The sequence below is a fragment of the Jaculus jaculus genome, chromosome 20, assembly GCF_020740685.1.
Source record: "Jaculus jaculus isolate mJacJac1 chromosome 20, mJacJac1.mat.Y.cur, whole genome shotgun sequence".
Taxonomy (NCBI): domain Eukaryota; kingdom Metazoa; phylum Chordata; class Mammalia; order Rodentia; family Dipodidae; genus Jaculus; species Jaculus jaculus.
Genome location: NC_059121.1, coordinates 5,773,269 through 5,793,695, shown reverse-complemented (window position 1 = coordinate 5,793,695; position 20,427 = coordinate 5,773,269). Strand labels below are relative to the sequence as shown.

The following is a 20,427-nucleotide window of genomic DNA, read 5'->3' as shown; positions in this document are numbered from 1 at the left end:
CCCAGGTGTGCACGCCGCCTCCTGCCTGCCTTCAGTGTGTGTGCCCAGGTGTGCACGCCGCCTCCTGCCCGCCTTCAGTGTCTGTGCCCCAGGTGTGCACGCCGCCTCCTGCCCGCCTTCAGTGTGTGTGCCCCAGGTGTGCACGCCGCCTCCTGCCGCCTTCAGTGTGTGTGCCCCAGGTGTGCACGCCGCCCGCTCTCTGTGGTGCTCCCTTCAAAGCACGGCCTCCCTGGAGTGCATTTTTCTTCCTGAATCGCTCTTTTCTGCTGCTCTGAGAATTGGAATCTGTTGCATTTGCCTTCTTGTTACTGGGAGAAAACGCCCAACCAGAAGCAGCTGATGATGAAAGGTTTTATTTCCAGCTTCCAGTCTCGGGGGAAGTTTGATTATAGCAGGGAAAGCTTGGCTTGGGCAGAGTCTGGGCATCACATCCTGTCACAGAAGCTGGAAGGTGGCAGCAAGGCTGTAAGCTGGCCCTGGCAAGGAAAGCAGACCTATATAACACCCCCCAAGACTGTCCCTGGTGACACCCCTCCTCCAACAAGGCTCCACCTTCCAAATTGCCCCCAGCTGTGACCAACTATTCAGAACTATGGGGACATCTCCTGCCAGCCACCACAGAGTCCAAGCTGTGCTTTGGAGATTTTATTTATTTACTTATTTGTTTGTTTGTTTGTTTGTTTGTTTGAGAGAGAGAGAATGGGCGCATCAGGACCTCCAGTCATTGCAAATGAACTCCAGACATAATGTACCCTCTTGTGCATCTGGCTAACGTGGGTCCTGGAGAATTGAACCAGGATCCTTTGGCTTTGCAGGCAAATACCTTAACCACTAAGCCATCTCTCCAGCCCTGATGCTTTGTCTTTTTTTTTTTTTTTAACATTTTTAAAAAATTATTTACTTATTTATTTGAGAGCAACAGACACAGACAGAAAGACAGATAGAGCGAGAGAGAGAGAATGGGCGCGCCAGGGCTTCCAGCCTCTGCAAACAAACTCCAGACGCGTGCGCCCCCTTGTGCATCTGGCTAACGTGGGACCTGGGGAACCGAGCCTCGAACCGGGGTCCTTAGGCTTCACAGGCAAGCGCTTAACCACTAAGCCATCTCTCCAGCCCTGCTTTGTCTTTTTTTGAGACATTTTGGGCACCCCAGGGAAGGGTATGCTGCAGCTGGGGCCGCTATGGCAGAGCCCATTGCAGCATGACTGGTGGCCACAGTGGCCGTCTGTGAGGCTGAGAGGCCTTAAGCCACGTGGACTGCATCTGACTCCCGGTCATGATGCCACGCCTGTTCTGGGTAGGTTCAGTTCCTGCGGGCATCTGTCTGCCAAAGGGGATTCCATACACTGACTGGCACCATGAGGCTCTTCCTGTCCAAACTCACCCCACGGAGTGGTCTGCCAGGCCTCGCTCTGTGACCTTGATCCGCAGGGCGCTGAGCGCACCCTATAGTCCCTCGTGGACAGCTTCTGTGACTGCTTCTGTGCCCAGGGCAGGAGCGTCACAGACAGAGAGGGAGGAGACAGGTTCTGGAGGCTGACTCGACCTCTGCCCTCCTTCAGTCACGTTCCTGTCTGGCGCCAGCACGGCGCTGTCCACGCAGAACTCCACATTCGGCGACCTGAAATCACATGAGGTAGAGCTGCTGTATTCGGCCTACGGAGATGAGACCGGAGTGCAGTGTGCGCTGAGGTGAGCTGTTTCCTAGTGAGTGGCGCGGGGCCCTGTTGTGAGGCGGCTCTGGCAGCAGGACCCACAGTGTCATTTCCCACAGCCCCGTCCAGAGGAGCAGAATCAGGGCAGTGACCCACGGACTAGGGTGGGTGAAGTAAAATTCGTAAAGGGGCTGAAATATAGCAAAACACAGGGGCGGGTCTATATCTCCATACAACTTTCTTATCTGTGCATCTTGTGGTAAAATGGAAGTGGGTCAACTGTGTAGAATTTTAGTAAATTTTATGGGCAATTAAATTTTGCTAGCCTTAAATAAATGGAATCTTTGGTGTTGGGGGCAGAACTCCTTTTAGTCCTTATAAATGAATACTGGGTGTGTGTGTGTGTATGTGTGTGTGTAATGATTTTTTCGAGGTAGGATCTCACTCTAGCCCAAAACTGACCTGGAATTCACTGTGTAGTCCCAGGCGGGCCTTGAACTCACAGTGATCCAACCTCTGCTCCCAAGTGCTGAGATTAAAGGTGTGTACCACCATACCTGGCTTCTGGCCCATAATGTTGTACACAGATATAGTGAAGGTAGAGGTGGAGGAGCCTTCCCTCATGAGAGCACAGTGCGCTGCATCAGGCACAAGGGCTGATGTGTGTGCATGCAGCGCATGCTGACCCGCAGGCCTGTGGTGCATTAGCATCCTGCCACCTTCCCTGAGCGTCCTTGCACAGAGAGCATTTGGGTTCCACATGCTCCACAGTGAAGACCTGCTGAGGGCACCGCCTGCCACCCACAGAGGCAGTGCGGAAGCAGGCAATGTAGGCCAGGGCTACGGCCCGCAGGACCAGCCCGGGAGCAGCAGTGTCCACAGCTGTGTTTCAGGAGAGGCCACCGGGGCTCCGGCTTCACTATAGGGACGTCGTCAAGGTGAAGGAGCCTGTGAGAACACTCGGTGTTTAGGGAGATCATCAAGGTGAAGGAGGCTGTGAGGACACTCGCTGTTTAGGGAGGTCGTCAAGGTGAAGGAGCCTGTGAGGACACTTGGTGTTTAGGGAGTCGTCAAGGTGAAGGATCCTGTGAGGACACTGGGTGTTTAGGGAGTCGTCAAGGTGAAGGAGCCAGTGAGGACACTCAGTGTTTAGGGAGTCGTCAAGGTGAAGGAGCCTGTGAGGACACTCGGTGTTTAGGGAGTCGTCAAGGTGAAGGAGCCTGTGAGGACACTCGGTGTTTAGGGAGGTCGTCAAGGTGAAGGAGCCTGTGAGGACACTCGGTGTTTAGGGAGTCATCAAGGTGAAGGAGCCTGTGAGGACGCTCAGTGTTTAGGGAGTCGTCAAGGTGAAGGAAGCTGTGAGGATACTCAGTGTTTAGGGAGATCGTCAAGGTGAAGGAGTCTGTGAGGACACTCGGTGTTTAGGGAGCCGTCAAGGTGAAGGATCCTGTGAGGACACTCGGTGTTTAGGGAGATCGTCAAGGTGAAGGAGGCTGTGAGGACACTCGGTGTTTAGGGAGTCGTCAAGGTGAAGGAGGCTGTGAGGACACTCGGTGTTTAGGGAGGTCGTCAAGGTGAAGGAGCCTGTGAGGACACTCGGTGTTTAGGGAGTCGTCAAGGTGAAGGAGTCTGTGAGGACACTCGGTGTTTAGGGAGTCGTCAAGGTGAAGGAGGCTGTGAGGACACTAGGTGTTTAGGGAGATCGTCAAGGTGAAGGATCCTGTGAGGACGCTCGGTGTTTAGGGAGTCGTCAAGGTGAAGGAAGCTGTGAGGATACTCAGTGTTTAGGGAGGTCGTCAAGGTGAAGGAGCCTGTGAGGACACTCGCTGTTTAGGGAGATCGTCAAGGTGAAGGAGCCTGTGAGGACACTCGATGTTTAGGGAGGTCGTCAAGGTGAAGGAGCCTGTGAGGACACTCGATGTTTAGGGAGGTCGTCAAGGTGAAGGAGTCTGTGAGGACACTCGGTGTTTAGGGAGTCGTCAAGGTGAAGGAGCCTGTGAGGACACTCGGTGTTTAGGGAGTTGTCAAGGTGAAGGAGCCTGTGAGGACACTCGGTATTTAGGGAGGTCGTCAAGGTGAAGGAGGCTGTGAGGACACTCGCTGCTTAGGGAGTCATCAAGGTGAAGGAGCCTGTGAGGACGCTCGGTGTTTAGGGAGTCGTCAAGGTGAAGGAGGCTGTGAGGACACTAGGTGTTTAGGGAGATCGTCAAGGTGAAGGATCCTGTGAGGACGCTCGGTGTTTAGGGAGTCGTCAAGGTAAAGGAAGCTGTGAGGATACTCAGTGTTTAGGGAGATCGTCAAGGTGAAGGAGTCTGTGGGACACTCGGTGTTTAGGGAGCCGTCAAGGTGAAGGATCCTGTGAGGACACTTGGTGTTTAGGGAGATCGTCAAGGTGAAGGAGCCTGTGAGGACACTCGTTATTTAGGGAGGTCGTCAAGGTGAAGGAGCCTGTGAGGACACTCGCTGTTTAGGGAGATCGTCAAGGTGAAGGAGGCTGTGAGGACACTCGGTGTTTAGGGAGTCGTCAAGGTGAAGGAGCCTGTGAGGACACTTGGTGTTTAGGGAGTCGTCAAGGTGAAGGAGGCTTTGAGGACACTCGGTGTTTAGGGAGTCGTCAAGGTGAAGGAGCCTGTGAGGACACTTGGTGTTTAGGGAGTCGTCAAGGTGAAGGAGCCTGTGAGGACACTCGATGTTTAGGGAGGTCGTCAAGGTGAAGGAGCCTGTGAGGACACTCGGTGTTTAGGGGGGTCGTCAAGGTGAAGGATCCTGTGAGGACACTCGGTGTTTAGGGAGTCGTCAAGGTGAAGGAGTCTGTGAGGACACTCGGTGTTTAGGGAGTCGTCAAGGTGAAGGAGGCTGTGAGGACACTCGCTGTTTAGCGAGTCATCAAGGTGAAGGAGCCTGTGCGGACACTCGGTGTTTAGGGAGTCGTCAAGGTGAAGGATCCTGTGAGGACACTCGGTGTTTAGGGAGTCGTCAAGGTGAAGGAGGCTGTGAGGACACTCAGTGTTTAGGGAGTCGTCAAGGTGAAAGAGGCTGTGAGGACACTCGGTGTTTAGGGAGTCGTCAAGGTGAAGGAGCCTGTGAGGACACTCTTTGTTTTGGGAGATCGTCAAGGTGAAGGAGGCTGTGAGGACACTTGGTGTTTAGGGAGATCGTCAAGGTGAAGGATCCTGTGAGGACGCTCGGTGTTTAGGGAGTTGTCAAGGTGAAGGAAGCTGTGAGGATACTCAGTGTTTAGGGAGATCGTCAAGGTTAAGGAGTCTGTGAGGACACTCGGTGTTTAGGGAGCCGTCAAGGTGAAGGATCCTGTGAGGACACTCGGTGTTTAGGGAGATCGTCAAGGTGAAGGAGGCTGTGAGGACACTCGGTGTTTAGGGAGTCGTCAAGGTGAAGGAGGCTGTGAGGGCACTCGGTGTTTAGGGAGCCGTCAAGGTGAAGGATCCTGTGAGGACACTCGGTGTTTAGGGAGATCGTCAAGGTGAAGGAGGCTGTGAGGACACTCGGTGTTTAGGGAGTCGTCAAGGTGAAGGAGGCTGTGAGGACACTCGGTGTTTAGGGAGATCGTCAAGGTGAAGGAGCCTGTGAGGACACTCGCTGTTTAGGGAGGTCGTCAAGGTGAAGGAGCCTGTGAGGACACTCGGTGTTTAGGGAGTCGTCAAGGTGAAGGAGCCTGTGAGGACACTCGGTGTTTAGGGAGTCATCAAGGTGAAGGAGCCTGTGAGGACACTCGCTGTTTAGGGAGATCGTCAAGGTGAAGGAGCCTGTGAGGACACTCGGTGTTTAGGGAGTCGTCAAGGTGAAGGAGGCTGTGAGGACACTCGGTGTTTAGGGAGATCGTGAAGGTGAAGGATCCTGTGAGGACGCTCGGTGTTTAGGGAGTTCGTCAAGGTGAAGGAGGCTGTGAGGACACTTGGTGTTTAGGGAGATCGTGAAGGTGAAGGATCCTGTGAGGACGCTCGGTGTTTAGGGAGTCGTCAAGGTGAAGGAAGCTGTGAGGACACTCGGTGTTTAGGGAGATCGTCACGGTGAAGGAGTCTGTGAGGACACTCGGTGTTTAGGGAGCCGTCAAGGTGAAGGATCCTGTGAGGACACTCGGTGTTTAGGGAGATCGTCAAGGTGAAGGAGGCTGTGAGGACACTCGGTGTTTAGGGAGATCGTCAAGGTGAAGGAGGCTGTGAGGACACTCGGTGTTTAGGGAGATCGTCAAGGTGAAGGAGGCTGTGAGGACACTCGGTGTTTAGGGAGATCGTCAAGGTGAAGGAGGCTGTGAGGACACTCGGTGTTTAGGGAGATCGTCAAGGTGAAGGATCCTGTGAGGACACTCGGTGTTTAGGGAGATCGTCAAGGTGAAGGAGGCTGTGAGGACACTCGGTGTTTAGGGAGATCGTCATGGTGAAGGAGGCTGTGAGGACACTCGGTGTTTAGGGAGATCGTCAAGGTGAAGGAGGCTGTGAGGACACTCGGTGTTTAGGGAGCCGTCAAGGTGAAGGATCCTGTGAGGACACTCGGTGTTTAGGGAGCCGTCAAGGTGAAGGAGGCTGTGAGGACACTCGCTGTTTAGGGAGCTGTCAAGATGAAGGAGCCTGTGAGGACACTTGGTGTTTAGGGAGTCGTCAAGGTGAAGGAGGCTGTGAGGACACTCGGTGTTTAGGGAGATCGTCAAGGTGAAGGAGGCTGTGAGGACTCTCGGTGTTTAGGGAGATCGTCAAGGTGAAGGAGGCTGTGAGGACACTCGGTGTTTAGGGAGATCGTCAAGGTGAAGGAGGCTGTGAGGACACTCGGTGTTTAGGGAGCCGTCAAGGTGAAGGATCCTGTGAGGACACTCGGTGTTTAGGGAGTCGTCAAGGTGAAGGAGGCTGTGAGGACACTCGGTGTTTAGGGAGTCGTCAAGGTGAAGGAGGCTGTGAGGACACTCGGTGTTTAGGGAGGTCGTCAAGGTGAAGGATCCTGTGAGGACGCTCGGTGTTTTGGGAGATCGTCAAGGTGAAGGAGGCTGTGAGGACCCTTGGTGTTTAGGGAGATCGTCAAGGTGAAGGATCCTGTGAGGACGCTCGGTGTTTAGGGAGTCGTCAAGGTTAAGGAAGCTGTGAGGATACTCAGTGTTTAGGGAGATCGTCAAGGTGAAGGAGTCTGTGACGACACTCGGTGTTTAGGGAGGTCGTCAAGGTGAAGGATCCTGTGAGGACACTCGGTGTTTAGGGAGATCGTCAAGGTGAAGGAGGCTGTGAGGACACTCGGTGTTTAGGGAGGTCGTCAAGGTGAAGGATCCTGTGAGGACGCTCGGTGTTTTGGGAGATCGTCAAGGTGAAGGAGGCTGTGAGGACCCTTGGTGTTTAGGGAGATCGTCAAGGTGAAGGATCCTGTGAGGACGCTCGGTGTTTAGGGAGTCGTCAAGGTGAAGGAAGCTGTGAGGATACTCAGTGTTTAGGGAGATCGTCAAGGTGAAGGAGTCTGTGAGGACACTCGGTGTTTAGGGAGGTCGTCAAGGTGAAGGATCCTGTGAGGACACTCGGTGTTTAGGGAGATTGTCAAGGTGAAGGAGGCTGTGAGGACACTCGGTGTTTAGGGAGTCGTCAAGGATGATGGAGGCTGTGAGGACACTCGGTGTTTAGGTAGATCGTCAAGGTGAAGGAGGCTGTGAGGACACTCGCTGTTTAGGGAGGTCGTCAAGGTGAAGGAGCCTGTGAGGACACTCGGTGTTTAGGGAGTCGTCAAGGTGAAGGAGGCTGTGAGGACACTCGGTGTTTAGGGAGTCGTCAAGGTGAAGGAGCCTGTGAGGACACTCAGCGCTTTGATCTTGGACTGTGAGTATTTGTCCTGTTTCTTCGTTGTGAATTTATTATCTGATTCTTAAGTTAATGCACTCGTTTGTCCACAAATCAAAGCAGTTCCTTAGGGTGTGCTCTGCGTCTCTTTCTCCCCACCTTCCCATCTGCCCACTCCCCACGCTGCTGTCCACGCTGCCTCACTGGGCATTGGCTCAGCCCCGTACACATTGACAACACGTCTGTGGACTTGCGTCTCTGTGCTCCAGCCTTGTTAACTGTCCCGGAGATCTCTTTAACCATCTTCGGCCTGGACCACTTTTCAAAGGCATGAGAGTTGCTGGTCCGTCCCCCGAGCAGCCCTCTGGGCCGTGTGTTGACAGTTGGCTCGTGGAGAGAGTACCGTGTCGCTGCTGGGTAGCAAACCTTGAAGTGAGAGACACACAATTCCAGCACATTCCCTCACATAGTTCCCTTCCAGCCTGCAGGAGTTTGTGAAAGATGCTGGGAGCTACAGTAAGAAAATGGTGGATGACCTCCTGGACCAGATCACGGGTGGAGACCATTCTCGGGTGGTCTTCCAGCTGAAGCAGGTAGGCTACAGGACGCAGTCTGAGCCTCACTCTAGGTGTGGCTCCTTGTGCAAGGGCCGCATCTAGTCCTCTGCGTTCCCAGGGAAGCGAGGTCTTTTGGTCTTGTCAGCCCAGATCTAGGGCATGTTCATTTCATGTCAGGGCTGGGTTGGTTGTAACGCTGAGGAACACTGCTGGGTTTCTTCTGGTAGCCCGAGTTTCCCAGAAGTGTCTGCCGTAGCTGAGGGACTTTCGATGGTCTCAGTCTACACTGACTCTGAGAGCATTTGGTCTCTGACCTCCTGTGCGTCGTGGTCTGTCCTGGTGCGTGTCGAGACCCTGGAGGTCCCTCCAGAGCTGGGCCTCGCTGTACCCGCGGATTATAGGATTCAGTGCCAGCCATGCACCAAGAGGACGTGCTGGCGGGAGGGGAGGTGGAAACACAGGAAGAGGGCTTCCAGGGCCAGGCCTGAAGGTGATGCTCAAAACAAGCCACAAAGGGGCAGCACAGGAAAAACAGGCCTGGAAGTTAGCCTGGAACATGACCAGGTATCTCTGACTGGCTACACTGCTGACGGATCAAAGGTGGGCAGAGACAGGAAGACCCCGCCCATTGCCATGTCTCTGTGGCTCCGCTGCCCCATGTTCTTTCAGGCACAGTCCTCAGAATGGTCGTTTGGCGTGTACTTCCCTACCTGTGATCTTGCTCTCACACAGTGTTTCTGAGATCTCGTCATGTTCTGATTTTCACTGACTTTTATTCAGAAATGTAGCCATTAATTCACCATCTGTGCCCTGTAGAAATGTCCTCTAGTATTATGCCCTTGAGTATTGGGTGCCAATCAATGCTGCTGTGCCCTTAAAACTACTCAGCTCGAATGCACGTTCACCCTGAGAGAGAGAGAGAGCCTCAGTTCAGGCCCCCAGGGACAGCTTCCTTCTGGCTTACCAGCACGGGCCGGGCACAGGTGGAGAGGGCAGTGCCAGGGCTGGCTTACCAGCATGGGCCAGGCACTGGTGGAGGGGGCAGTGCCGAGGCTGGCTTACCAGCACGGGCCGGGCACAGGTGGAGAGGGCAGTGCCAGGGCTGGCTTACCAGCACGGGCCAGGCACCGGTGGAGGGGGCAGTGCCAGGGCTGGCTAACCAGCACGGGCCGGGCACAGGTGGAGGGGGCAGTGCTGGGCTGGCTTACCCACGTGGTGGCCGTCCCTGTTAGCGCAGTGTCCGCGGATTGCCCCGCAGTGCTGCTGGTTTGGAAAACGGGTTTCCCGCTTGTCTCTTTGCAGAGGAGAAGCGCTGCTGTGAGAGCTGCCGAGGAGGTGAAGGTGGGCTTCCGAAGCCGTGAGCGGAAGCTGGGCCCTGGGTTCCTGTGGTGACGGTGACTTGTGGGTCAGGACGTCCTCGCGTCGTTCCACTCAGGAGTGGACCGTTCCTGCCGAAGCTCTCTGGTGGAGAGCCCTTTTGCCCACCGCCAGTGACCTAAAGGGAGGGCCGTAGAGGCGCGGGAGTCTCGTAGCAGGTGGCCCGAGGCATTGTTCTCAGGGAGTGTGGGCCCTGGCCTGTGTGCCGGGCCACTTGCCAGCAGTGACCGGTGTGCCTGGCGTGGTCAGGCGTGGGGTTATATCCAGGGGGCTTTGTGTGGCCTAGCTGCAGGGACATCTGAGACCACAGACAGTTGCCCCACCACAAGAGATGTCAGAGCCTTGGGTCAGCTGTGGGCTCGCCCCTTGAATGGCCCTTGCTGAGAGAGAAAGCTCTGGTTTGGAATCTGCCATCTTGCTACTAGAAACAGTCCTTGGCCCTCGAACTCCATTGTTTTCCTGGTCCACCTGTGACACGCCTCGCATATTCCCTGAAACGTTCACAAAGGGTCGTTTGCTCTGAGTAGATGACACAGTTCTCAGGGGTGCTGGTCAGTGTGGGGCCCCAAGACTTGGGGTTGCAGCCCCGTTCGTGAGCCCCGGTGCCTCCAGCCTCAGCGTCACGGCCACGCTCAGCCGTCCCCGTGCTGCGGGCGGGCGGGCGCACACGTCCCGGTCTTCGTGGGGTCTGTGCCGGCGTTGCCCACGTGTGTACTGCACCTTTACCTCGTGTTCACTTGATACGTGTGTTGTCTTCTGCAGGTTGGGGACTCCCTGGGAGACAGTGGTGGCTCTGTTCTGGATCTCATGTCAATGAAGCCATACCCCGATGTCTCCCTGGACGTATCCATGCTCAGCTCTCTGGGTGAGGCGTCCTGGGCACTTTCTCTCATGGCTTCTCACGTGGACACCTCTCCTGGTTGTTCTGACCAAATATCTGACAAGAGCGACTTAGGGAGGGGTGATTTGGGCCCCCGGTTTGAGGTCACAGCCCCCACGGCAGGAAGTCAGGCGCCGAGCGGCTGCTCACAGTGCTGCTGCCGTCGGGAGGCGGGGCGGGTGCTGTGCTCACCCGCGTCCTCTGTATGCGCTTCAGGACTGCAGCCTTCAGAACGGGCCGTTCACAGAGTGGGTCTTCCCACCTGAGTTAATCGAATCTAGAAATTCCCTCAGGCGAGCCCGGAGATTTGTATCCTAGGTGGTATTAAATGTTGACAGTAGAGATTGATATCACAAAACCCGATCCCAAATGGGGGAGATGGCTCAGTGGTTAAAAGTACTTGTCTACAAGCCTGATAGCCAGAGTTCGGATACCCAGAACCTACGTAAAGTTGGACCCAGTGATGTGCACATCTGTAATCCCAGCACACCTACGTCAACGAGGAGGGGCCGGGAGAATCCCAAAGCTCGTGGACCAGACAGTCTGGCGTGTGCAGTGTCAAAACAATTAGAGACCCTATCTCAAATAAGGTAGAAGCAGAGGACCAACACCTGAAGGTTGTCATCTGACGTACACACATATATACACACGCGCACACTCACAGACAGACACTCGTGTGCACCGATGAACAACATATGGTGAACGCTGGTTCCTCTAGGCTCCCTGAGGTGCCCCGCTGCACAGTGCACTCAAAGAAGGGCCTGTTGGTACTCAGTTCAGCCAGGCAGCACAGGAAACAACCAGGCTATTGTTGAGGCCTGATCTCGTGCCCAGCGTGGGATCGGGCATCCTCTCCAGGGGACAGTGTCAGAGCCACATTGACTAGAGGACCCTCAGGTGGCGTCTGCTGCAGAGTTGCCCAGTGTGGGAGTGGAACCTGTTTGAGGCTAGAATCCGAAGTAAAGTGGGTCGGGGAGCTGTGGCTCAGTGGTGGGTTGCTTGCCTGGCATGCACAAGGCATGGGGTCGCGGTTAGAGGTGAGCTCGCGGAGTGCCTGTGCGGTGACCAGCTGTGTCTGCCGCTGCTCTCAGCCGCCTCCCTCTGTCTCTCTCAGGGAAAGTGAAGAAGGAGCTGGACCACGATGACGGCCACTTGAACTTGGATGAGACCACCAGACTTCTGCAGGACTTACACGAGGCCCAGGCAGAGCGCGGCGGCTCCCGCCCATCCTCCAACCTCAGCTCCTTGTCCACCGCCTCCGAGCGGGAGCCGCATCCCCAGGGTAAGGGCCGCACGCGGTCTAGCAGGAGAGCCTGCGTGGGATTGTGCGTCAGGCCCGCAGGGTTTCCAGGCAGCCTTGGTCCTGGCGTTGTTTGGCATCAGAGGTCCTGGCCTGTGCTTTCCACCCGCACCCTTGTGCAGCCCCAGGAGTCAGGGTCAGCAGCTAGGATGGTGTTTCTTTTTATGTTTGTTTGGTTTTTTGAGGTAGGGTCTCACTCTGGTCCAGGCTGACCTGAAATTCACTATGTAGTCTCAGGCTGGCCTTGAACTCACAGCAGTTCTCCTACCTCTGCCTCCTAAGTACTGGGATTGAAGGCGTGCGCCACCACGCTCAGCCTAGAGTGGTGTTTCTATTAGTGACTTATCCCCATAACCCCAGGTGTAATTTCTAGACTGTCAGCCAGTGCAGTGTTCTTGGCAGCCCCTACTTTCAGCTCATGTTGAGGGAGCACGTGACTGTTCACAGCCAGGGTTTTCCGAGTAAAGGAGAGTTGACCCACACCGCTGGAGGCTGGCGGGGTGTCTCCGTCACGCAGAGGGTCCCAGATGTCAGCCCACAGCCTCTCAAACACGAGCCTGCTGTGTAACTTTTCCTTTGGAGACAACATCAAATGCCCATTCACCCCCTCATAGGCGCTGACAACAAACCAAGAAATGACTCCACCAAAGAATAGCTTAGTGGACCAGTGAGTGCACGGAGGTTACTTGCAGAAGCACAGGTGGGGAGTTACTTGTGGGAGCTCAGGTGACTGAAGAGCAGCTGCCTCACGGGAAAGCTCAGCACAGGACAGTGACGAGCTCCAGAAAGATGTGTCACCGCGGTCCCTCACCGTGCGGCCTGTGGGCAGCTCAGCTGATGGGAGGGTCTCTTTACCAGCAGGTGCTCACTGTTGTTATGACCTTGGAAAGGGGCCTTGTGGGTCTTGTCACATTCAAGACCTTTGTGAGCTTTGGCTCATCTGCTCCCTGAGGCCTTGGCCGCCCTTCTTCCTCCAGGAGGGAGTGTGTCAAGTCACAGGACGTAAACACACAGCCCCCGCCTCTTCTTTCGGCTCTTCCGTGCTTTCTGCTCTGTCGTCCACAAGGCGTAGAGGGTGATCCGGAGGTCTGATGTCTTCCTCGTGTGATAGCTGTTGTGCAGAACTCTCCCTGGCAGAAGTGTACACGTCTGTGCACACAAAGTAGGACACAGAACCACGTACCGCTGCCCAAAGTACAGCTGTGCCGAGAGGTTAATGGAACTACGTATAGAGCTCTGTGAGGGGTTCCTTACAGGAGCATGGAAGCCTGAACAGCCATGCCACTGGCAAAGCTCACCTCAGCACGGTGACGACCTCCCATAGGCTGTTGGGATTTCCCCTCTCAGCACTCTGCCCTTGGCCTCGGACTGGGGGCTACTCACAGAGCGCGGAGCCTGCAAAGCAGCTCCACCCTGAAGTCTCGCCTCAGCACGGGGGACGACCCCCGCTGCCCACGCAGGTGGGATGCCCCCGCAGGTGGGATGCCCCCGCAGGTGGGATGCCCCCGCAGGTGGGATGCCCCCGCAGGTGGGCTGCCCCCGCAGGTGGGGCTCGTCGTCCCCCGATCTTTTACCCTCGTTACTCTCCCTCTTCCCCGAGGCCACAGGCCCTCAGGCCGCAGTGCCTGCAGCCGGCACAGGGGCTACCTGCGATCTCAGCTGGGCTTCCTAGGACCCCGTGCCCTTCCTCCTGTGGGGAGTGTGTCAGTAAGCACCGTCTTAAGAGTCTCATGAGTTTTCCCAACTGCTTTTGATAAGGCTAGCAATAGTTGTTTCCTGTTTTCATCGCGGAGGAATTTGCCACGCAACAATGGCTAAGCATAGGATCTCTACGCCGCAGTGGTCACTTTGAAGGAGCTTGACCGGTTGTGATTCTCTAGCACTTCAGCATTCACATAAAGGAAGTTTTGGCCAGGCATGGTGGTGCACGCCTTTAATCCCACCACTGTGGAGGCTGAAGTAGGCTTGCCATGAGTTCGAGGCTAGCCTGACACTACATAGTTAATTTCAGAGCAGCCTGGGTTATAGCAAGACCCTTCCTCGAATGAGCACCACACAGTTTCTGCCCTTGGCTGACTGGGGCTGGCAGCTCGAGCTGGCTGTGGACGTAAACACAGATCCTCAGGCAGCGACTTGACAAGCAGCCGCACCGACTTCACAGAGCAGTTGCGGCTGCTGCCCCTCTCGGCTGTGAGCAGCTCCTCAGGCAGGAGCTTCTGCCTTGGCTTATGGTACCAGGTGTGAGTCTCTTGCTGCGGAATGGGCCTTAGATACAGTGGGAAAGCAGTCGGGGTGCATCCCTACCAGCTGTGACCTCGTACGGCGCGTTAGTGTCGCCTCACGCAGAGCCCGCAGCCAAGCGGACCTCGGGTGGCAGCTCTGTCCCAGCAGCTCACCGTCAGGCGTGGCACTGAAAGCCGCCGGAAGTGGAGGGCGCCTCGCCCCGCTCTCGCCCCGCGCCCTGCAGCCGGCGGTGCTGGGCCATCGGGAACGGGCTTGCCGTCTAGTCCTGGCGTGCGCCCCGCCGCGGCGGCTCTGCCTTTATGACCTGTCGGAGCCCCGAGGCCTCCCACCCGTAGCCCACCGTGAGATTGTCACCCCGCCGCCTTACATTTCCTGGGAGTGCCCTTTCCACTCACGTAGGGTACTTTCATTCAAACCCCAACTGCTACTTTTAACATCTTTACAGAGGCTTTTGCAAATCTCCATGAAACTCAAGTGTTAATATTGTATAACGAAGCCTTTTTAAAAATTTTTTTGTTTATTTTATTTATTTATTTGAGAGCAACAGAGAGAGTGAGGCGCAGAGAGAGAGAGAGAATGGGCACGCCAGGGCCTCCAGCCGCTGCAAACGAACTCCAGATGCGTGCGCCTCCTTGTGCATCTGGCTAACATGGGTCCTGGGGAATCGAGCCTTGAACCAGGGTCCTTAGGCTTCACAGGCAAGCGCTTAACCGCTAAGCCATCTCTCCTGCCCTCGAAGCCTTTTTTTTTTTTTTAATTTTTTTTTTTTTTTTTGAGAGCGACAGACACAGAGAGAAATACAGATGGAGGGAGAGAGAGAATGGGCGTGCCAGGGCTCCCAGCCTCTGCAAATGAACTCCAGACGTGTGCACCCCCTCGTGCATCTGGCTAACGTGGGACCTGGGGAACCGAGCCTCGAACCAGGGTCCTTAGGCTTCACAGGCAAGCGCTTAACCGCTAAGCCATCTCTCCAGCCCGGAAGCCTTTTTTTAATAAAGGATGGTCAGAATCTGTAAAGGCCCACCACCGTCTGCTACAAGCAGATCCCAGTTGATCTTGGGTGCCTCAGGGTGTACCGAAAAAGAAACATTAGTCAGGGCCAGCAAAACACAGTGATCTCATCATGTCCGTTGCTCCGTCCGAAGAGCAGTGTTGAGTTCAGCAGCACGGCTGGCAGACACGCCCTCCTCTGGCCCTCCATAGTCCGCGGTCGCCTCCCATGAGCCATGTGGCTGCCTCTTCCTGGGGCGCTGTCACCGGGGAGCCACGTGCCTTTCCTACCACTGGTGGTCCCGGTGGGATGCACTGCTTGGCCTGGCTCAGGCCAAGGAGGAGGATGGATGCGCTTTTGCCTGCCACGCCTGCTGCGGGAGCCAGTTCCCCAGCCCTTACAGGCTCTGTCAGAGAAGTGTCCTGAGCACACTCTGGGGAGAAGGAGGCGGCTGTCACCCTGCACCCCAGTCAGGAAGCACAGAGCGTGACTGCTGTGCTCAGCCCGCCTTCTCCCTCCTCAGGATCCCAGGCCCATGGGATGGCGCTGCCCAGCGTTGGGGGTGGGGGAAGGTTTCTTTCCACTTACTTAACCCAGTCTAGAAACTCACAGACAGGTCCAGAGTTTTGTTTCCTACGTGATTCCAGAGCCAATCAAGTTGACCAACAGTATTAACCATCATAAGCTCACCTCATGTCAGCTTGATGTCAAACATAATTTTAAACCATTACCTTCCACCCCCTGTGCCCATAAACTCATGGCCATCCGTAATGGAAACGCATTGTTTTACTTCAAAAGTTCCTGTAGTCTTTTAACAGTCCCCACATTGTTCAAAAGTCCAAAGTCTCTTCTAAGACTGTAAGTAATTACTTCACTGAGAGCCCTCATAAAATTAATAACCGTCTAGTATACAGAGGTACAGAGTAAGTAATTTCAGTCAAAAAGAGAGGAATGGGGGCACAGCAAGAAAGGGTCAGACCAAAGCCTGGCTACAACTCGGCAGGGCAAACGCCAAACCCTGAGGCTCCGTGTCCAGCGCCTGGGGCTCACGAACGATCGTTTCAGCTGCCAAGGGCTTGGTGTCCCCTCTCCGCCAATCAGGCTCTGTTGCCTACAGTCCATGCAGCCTGGCTCTTGGGCTGTCGCTACCCTGTGACCACAGCTTTCCTTAGTGGGGGCCCCACGGCCCTACCATGTCGAACATCCTGGGGTTCCTTACATTGTATCTGCATAGCTTCAGGCAGTGGCTTCTCAGAGCCTCTTGCAGTGACCTCGGCCCTGCCACACACTGCCTGGGCCAAGGGGCTCTTTTGAACTGTGGAGCAAGGCTAGGTGACTCGCTCAACCTTCTGTCTCTCGTGTTTACCAAACCAGTACCATGTGGGGGGGTTGTCAAGGTCTGCTGCCAGCGTAGGAGCACCTAACCCCTTCGACTGCAGCTTTGGCCGCCTCCGTGGGCCTCGATGACTGAATCTGCGCGCTTGGCGAGGCGGCGTTTGTGCACAGGGAACCCTTCACCGGCGCCGTCAGCTCCGGAGCTCCCCTTCAGGCTGGCTGTACTTCTACGAGTTAGAGCCGCCAGTGAGTGGGGTCTTACCCTCGGGCCACTTTTCCTGTTGTCCCAGCGAAGAGAATGAGGATTTTTTTCTTTTTAAATATTTTATTTTCTTATTTATTTGCAAGCAGAGAAACAGAGAGAGAGGGACAGAGAAAGAATGGGTGTGCTATGGCCTCTAGCTGCTGCAAACAAACTCCACATGCATGTGCCATTTTTGTGCATCTAGCTTTACGTGGGTACTGGGGAATTGACCTCAGGTTGTTAGGTTTTGCAGGTAAGTGCCTTCACTGAGCCATCTCTCCAGCCTGAGATTTCTTTCTTCCCTTCCTTCTTTTTATTTTTTGTTTTTTTCTAGGTAGGGTCTCACTGTAGCTCAGGCCAACCTGGAACTCACTATGTAGTCTCAGGGTGGCCTCGAACTCATAGCGGTCCTCCTACCTCTGCTCCTGGGATTAAAGGTGTGCGCCACCACGCTCGGTCTGAGGTTTCTTTTCAACAGTGCTAATCTCTTTAAGGTTGTAGATGCTTCATCGCTTGTACTTTTCTTGTCTGGAACTTCAAGCTTGCTTACACACTGTTCCTTGCCAAACTTCATGTTTTTTTAAGCATTGTATTTTTTACTGGGAACTTTAAAATGAACATATTGCAAATTGCTCATATTCTCATAGGGTTATCCGCCTTATGTCTGTTCTCCCACGCCCCCATTCGACTGAGCGCCCTCCTCAGCGCGGCGTCCATCGTCACTGTCCAGTGGGAGACAGTGCCTTGCAGCGGCAGCGTGCACGCCCAGCCTGTGGCTCTGACATTCTTTCCACCGCCTCTTCCACAGTGCTCCCTGAGCCTTGGAAGGCAAGCCACATTTCTCATCTCTTTTTGCTCTCTTGCTGTTGAACTAAGAACTGTGAGTGTTGCTGTGTCATGGCCTGAGTGCTGGCTATGGTGAAGTTGCCTCCACCAAAAGAAAGAGTCCGCCGCTCAGGAATTCAGCCTCGGTGGAGTTCTTGGGACATGAGCAGAACGGGCTGGATTCTTTGCCAGGCTCTCACAGAAATGGCCTCCGGCCCAGTTCCTAATAGAATAGAAGCCTTAACACCCAGCCCTCCACCATCTTTACTTCTCTGGGACTTCTTGTCTTTCACATCCCCACCAGAATGTCCCACTCAGGTCTGTTTGGCTTTTTCTTGCCCTAGAATTCTGTACTTCTCTCACAAACCAGTTCCAAAATTTTATGGTCAGTTTATTGCAGCAGCAGCCCCATTTCTCGGTACCAGCTTTCTGTGCTGCCTCCCTTGTTGCTGTGACAAGGCTCCTGACAAGAAGCAGCTTAATGGGAGAAGGGTTGGACCTGGCTGCCAGCGCCAGGGACGGCGGTCTGCCCTGGCAGGGAAGGTGCCAGAGCGGGAGCGGGCGGCCGTGCCTGCGGTGCTCAGAGTCAGGAGGCAGAGTGGCGCCTGCCTCGCTTCCTCCTCTAGGTGCGGTGCAGGGACCCAGCCCTTGGGATGGTGCCGCCTGTGCTTAGGATGGGTCCTCCCACCACAGCCAGCCAGTCTAGAAACTTCCTCACACACACCCACGGGTGCGTCTTCTAGGCGATTCTGTCCTGTCAGGTTGACGGTCAAGGTTCACCACCCCAACATCCCACCTGCCTCTCTGCCGCACAGCGTGGGAGCCAGGCTGCGAGGGGCTCCCCTTCCTGGGGAGAAGTGTTGTCCAGTCCGAGCAGTTCAGAGTAGCCCCTGGATGCGCCACAGTTCCCTGCCCTGGGCTGTGGAGGCTCCCGTCTTCATGCCGAGCCCTGGGTTCCCTTCTGTTTTTAAAGGACCCTGAGAACTGTCTGCTGTCCCTTCCTCCTCACTTTTCCCCCTTCACCATCCACTTCTTCCCAAGTTTGGCTCCAGGACTGCATTACCTTTTTACTGATGTATTTCCCCCTTTACCTGGGCCTTTCTGGAAGATGGTTCAGTCTCAGTTACGTGGCATTGTCCAGAGCAGAGGCAGTGATACAACCAACACCATCACCGGCTTACACCCCTGCCCTACAGTGCTACTTTGCGGGATTCAGTATATTCTCTAGTCATTGGCCGTCCTTGAGGCACCCCTGTACCCCTGGTGTGGACTCCATTCATCAGGGAGACACACTGCCCGGGAACGCTCCCTAAGGGCGTGACCCTGCCGGTGTGCTCTGGGTTGCATGTCCTGTCACTACAGCAAGGAGGCACGCCACCCCTAAGCGTGTGGGCAGAGATAGCCACCCAGGGATTGCCCGTGGCCACCCCACCCTTAGACACCAGCTTCCCTGCATGGCTCACCCCCACCATGGGGCCGTGCGAACCACTGCACCCCAACTCATCGCTGGCTGTGTCGTGTGCTCAGGCACCATCCGTGTTAGGTGACTTCCAGATAGGGCACCAACAGCAGACCAAAGAAACCATTCCGCCCTGGTCTAGCATGGTGAATGAATGAGCTTCGGGGGTTAATTGCAAGAGTCTTGTGAGGGTTACTTACGGGAGCGTGGGTGACCAAAAGCAGCTCACCCCGGCCCAGGCACTGACTCCCCAAAGCTGCCTCCGTGGCGCACTGAGCTGCTCGGCGCCCCGAGGAGGCTCGTGAAGCCTGCAGCTGGGGTGCTGGTGTTTCCCGAGTCTTAGGAGGATCGCCTCCCTTCTGAAGACACGGCCACACCGCGTCCCCTCGACTCTGGCCGTGGGCGTGGGAACTCCCCAGCGAGCAGCATCCCGCGCCTGTGCTGTCCTCCCCGCTCCTGACGGGGGCCTATCGACACACTCGTGCCAGCAGAGTATCCCGAGGAAGGACCAGGACTTGGGGTCCCGTTCACCCGGCGGGTTCTGTGTCAGTGAGCCGAGCCCGAGGCAGGTCCCGGGCGGCCCTCGTCCCACGGGCCGTGAGGACAGCTCCCTTGGGCGGTGGTCGCAGGCAGACGTTGGCGTCGTGAGGTTTGCAGATCTGTCGGTGTGTAACGCTGCCTGCCGTGTCCCCTTGACCTCGCAGGAAGTCCTTCCCGCCTGAGCGTCGGCGAGCAGCCGGACGTCGCCCACGACCCGTACGAGTTCCTGCAGTCTCCGGAGCCCGCGGCCTCTGCCAGGAACTAGCTCGGGTTCTTCACTCGCTCCCCGAAGTCGCCCGCGATGGACAGCTCTTGGCACAAGGCAAAAGACGTAGTCTCGTCCCCTCAGGCATGCAGCAGCCCGGGGAAGGTGGTGGCTTGTCTGCGCTGTCGCACCAGTGGCCAAGGCTCAGCGGCACTGCTCGGCATCGCCTTGCCGAGCTGCGGACACAGCGTGTAGGTATCTGGGCAGCCGTGCCGTCGGCTTTGACACCGGGCGCTGCTGCACAGTCGCCCTGGGTGAGGCCCGCACGGTGTCCCTGCAGGCCTTGACGGGGAGCCCACAGGACTGACCCCCAGAGGACAGCATCACCTGGGCAAGGAGTCCTCTCATCTGCTCTGGCCAACAGCCAGCCATCCGCCTGTTAGATTGAGCCGTGAAATGTTCTAGAACTGAACGCACTGGCTGGGTTCCTGTTTGTATTTGTAGAATACATGAACATAGGTCCTAATAAAGAGATGGCTGAGGAGGGGAGCAAGTGTGATCATTCCCTACCTGCCGACAGTGGGCTCTCCGCCCCCGTGTGAAATGCGGACGTGACGCCTCCTGGTCCTCAGAGGCCGGGGTGCACGCGAATGCCCGGGCCTGCAGGCAGACCTGCGGCTGGAGAATGTGGCATGTCGGGCTGAGACTGCATCCTCGTGGAGATCCCCCACAGACCCTGGTGAGGGAAGCAGGGCACCTCACTTCTGGACAAAACGTCAAAAAAACAGCCGTAGCCCATTCTAGCCTGGGCCTGGGGCAAGGGTGCCCCGGCTACCCTCTCGCCAAGGCCAACCTGTCCCCGTATCAGGTTTGCATTTACCAGGTTTTTTACATTTAGGTTTTTTTTTTTAATTTTTATTAACATTTTCCATGATTATAAAATATATCCCATGGTAATTCCCTCCCTCCTCACCCCCCCACACTTTACCCTTTGAAATTCCATTCTCCATCATATTACCTCCCCATTACAATCATTGTAATTATATA

At 55.7% G+C, this 20,427-nt stretch overlaps 1 protein-coding gene across 3 annotated transcripts in view; it reads left to right on the top strand.

Moving 5' to 3' along the window:
• Window positions 1-19,970, top strand: part of Brd9 (bromodomain containing 9) — a 38,400-nt gene extending 18,430 nt beyond the window's left edge. For all 3 annotated transcript variants that reach the window (XM_045139045.1, XM_045139044.1, XM_045139043.1), the window contains exons 11-16: window positions 1,563-1,692; window positions 7,905-8,016; window positions 9,283-9,321; window positions 10,120-10,222; window positions 11,352-11,519; window positions 19,340-19,970. In XM_045139045.1, coding sequence (XP_044994980.1) covers window positions 1,563-1,692; window positions 7,905-8,016; window positions 9,283-9,321; window positions 10,120-10,222; window positions 11,352-11,519; window positions 19,340-19,440 — 653 coding nt within the window. In that variant the 3' untranslated portion in view covers window positions 19,441-19,970. The remainder of the gene's footprint in view (window positions 1-1,562; window positions 1,693-7,904; window positions 8,017-9,282; window positions 9,322-10,119; window positions 10,223-11,351; window positions 11,520-19,339) is intronic.
• The last annotated feature ends 457 nt before the right edge of the window (window positions 19,971-20,427 follow it).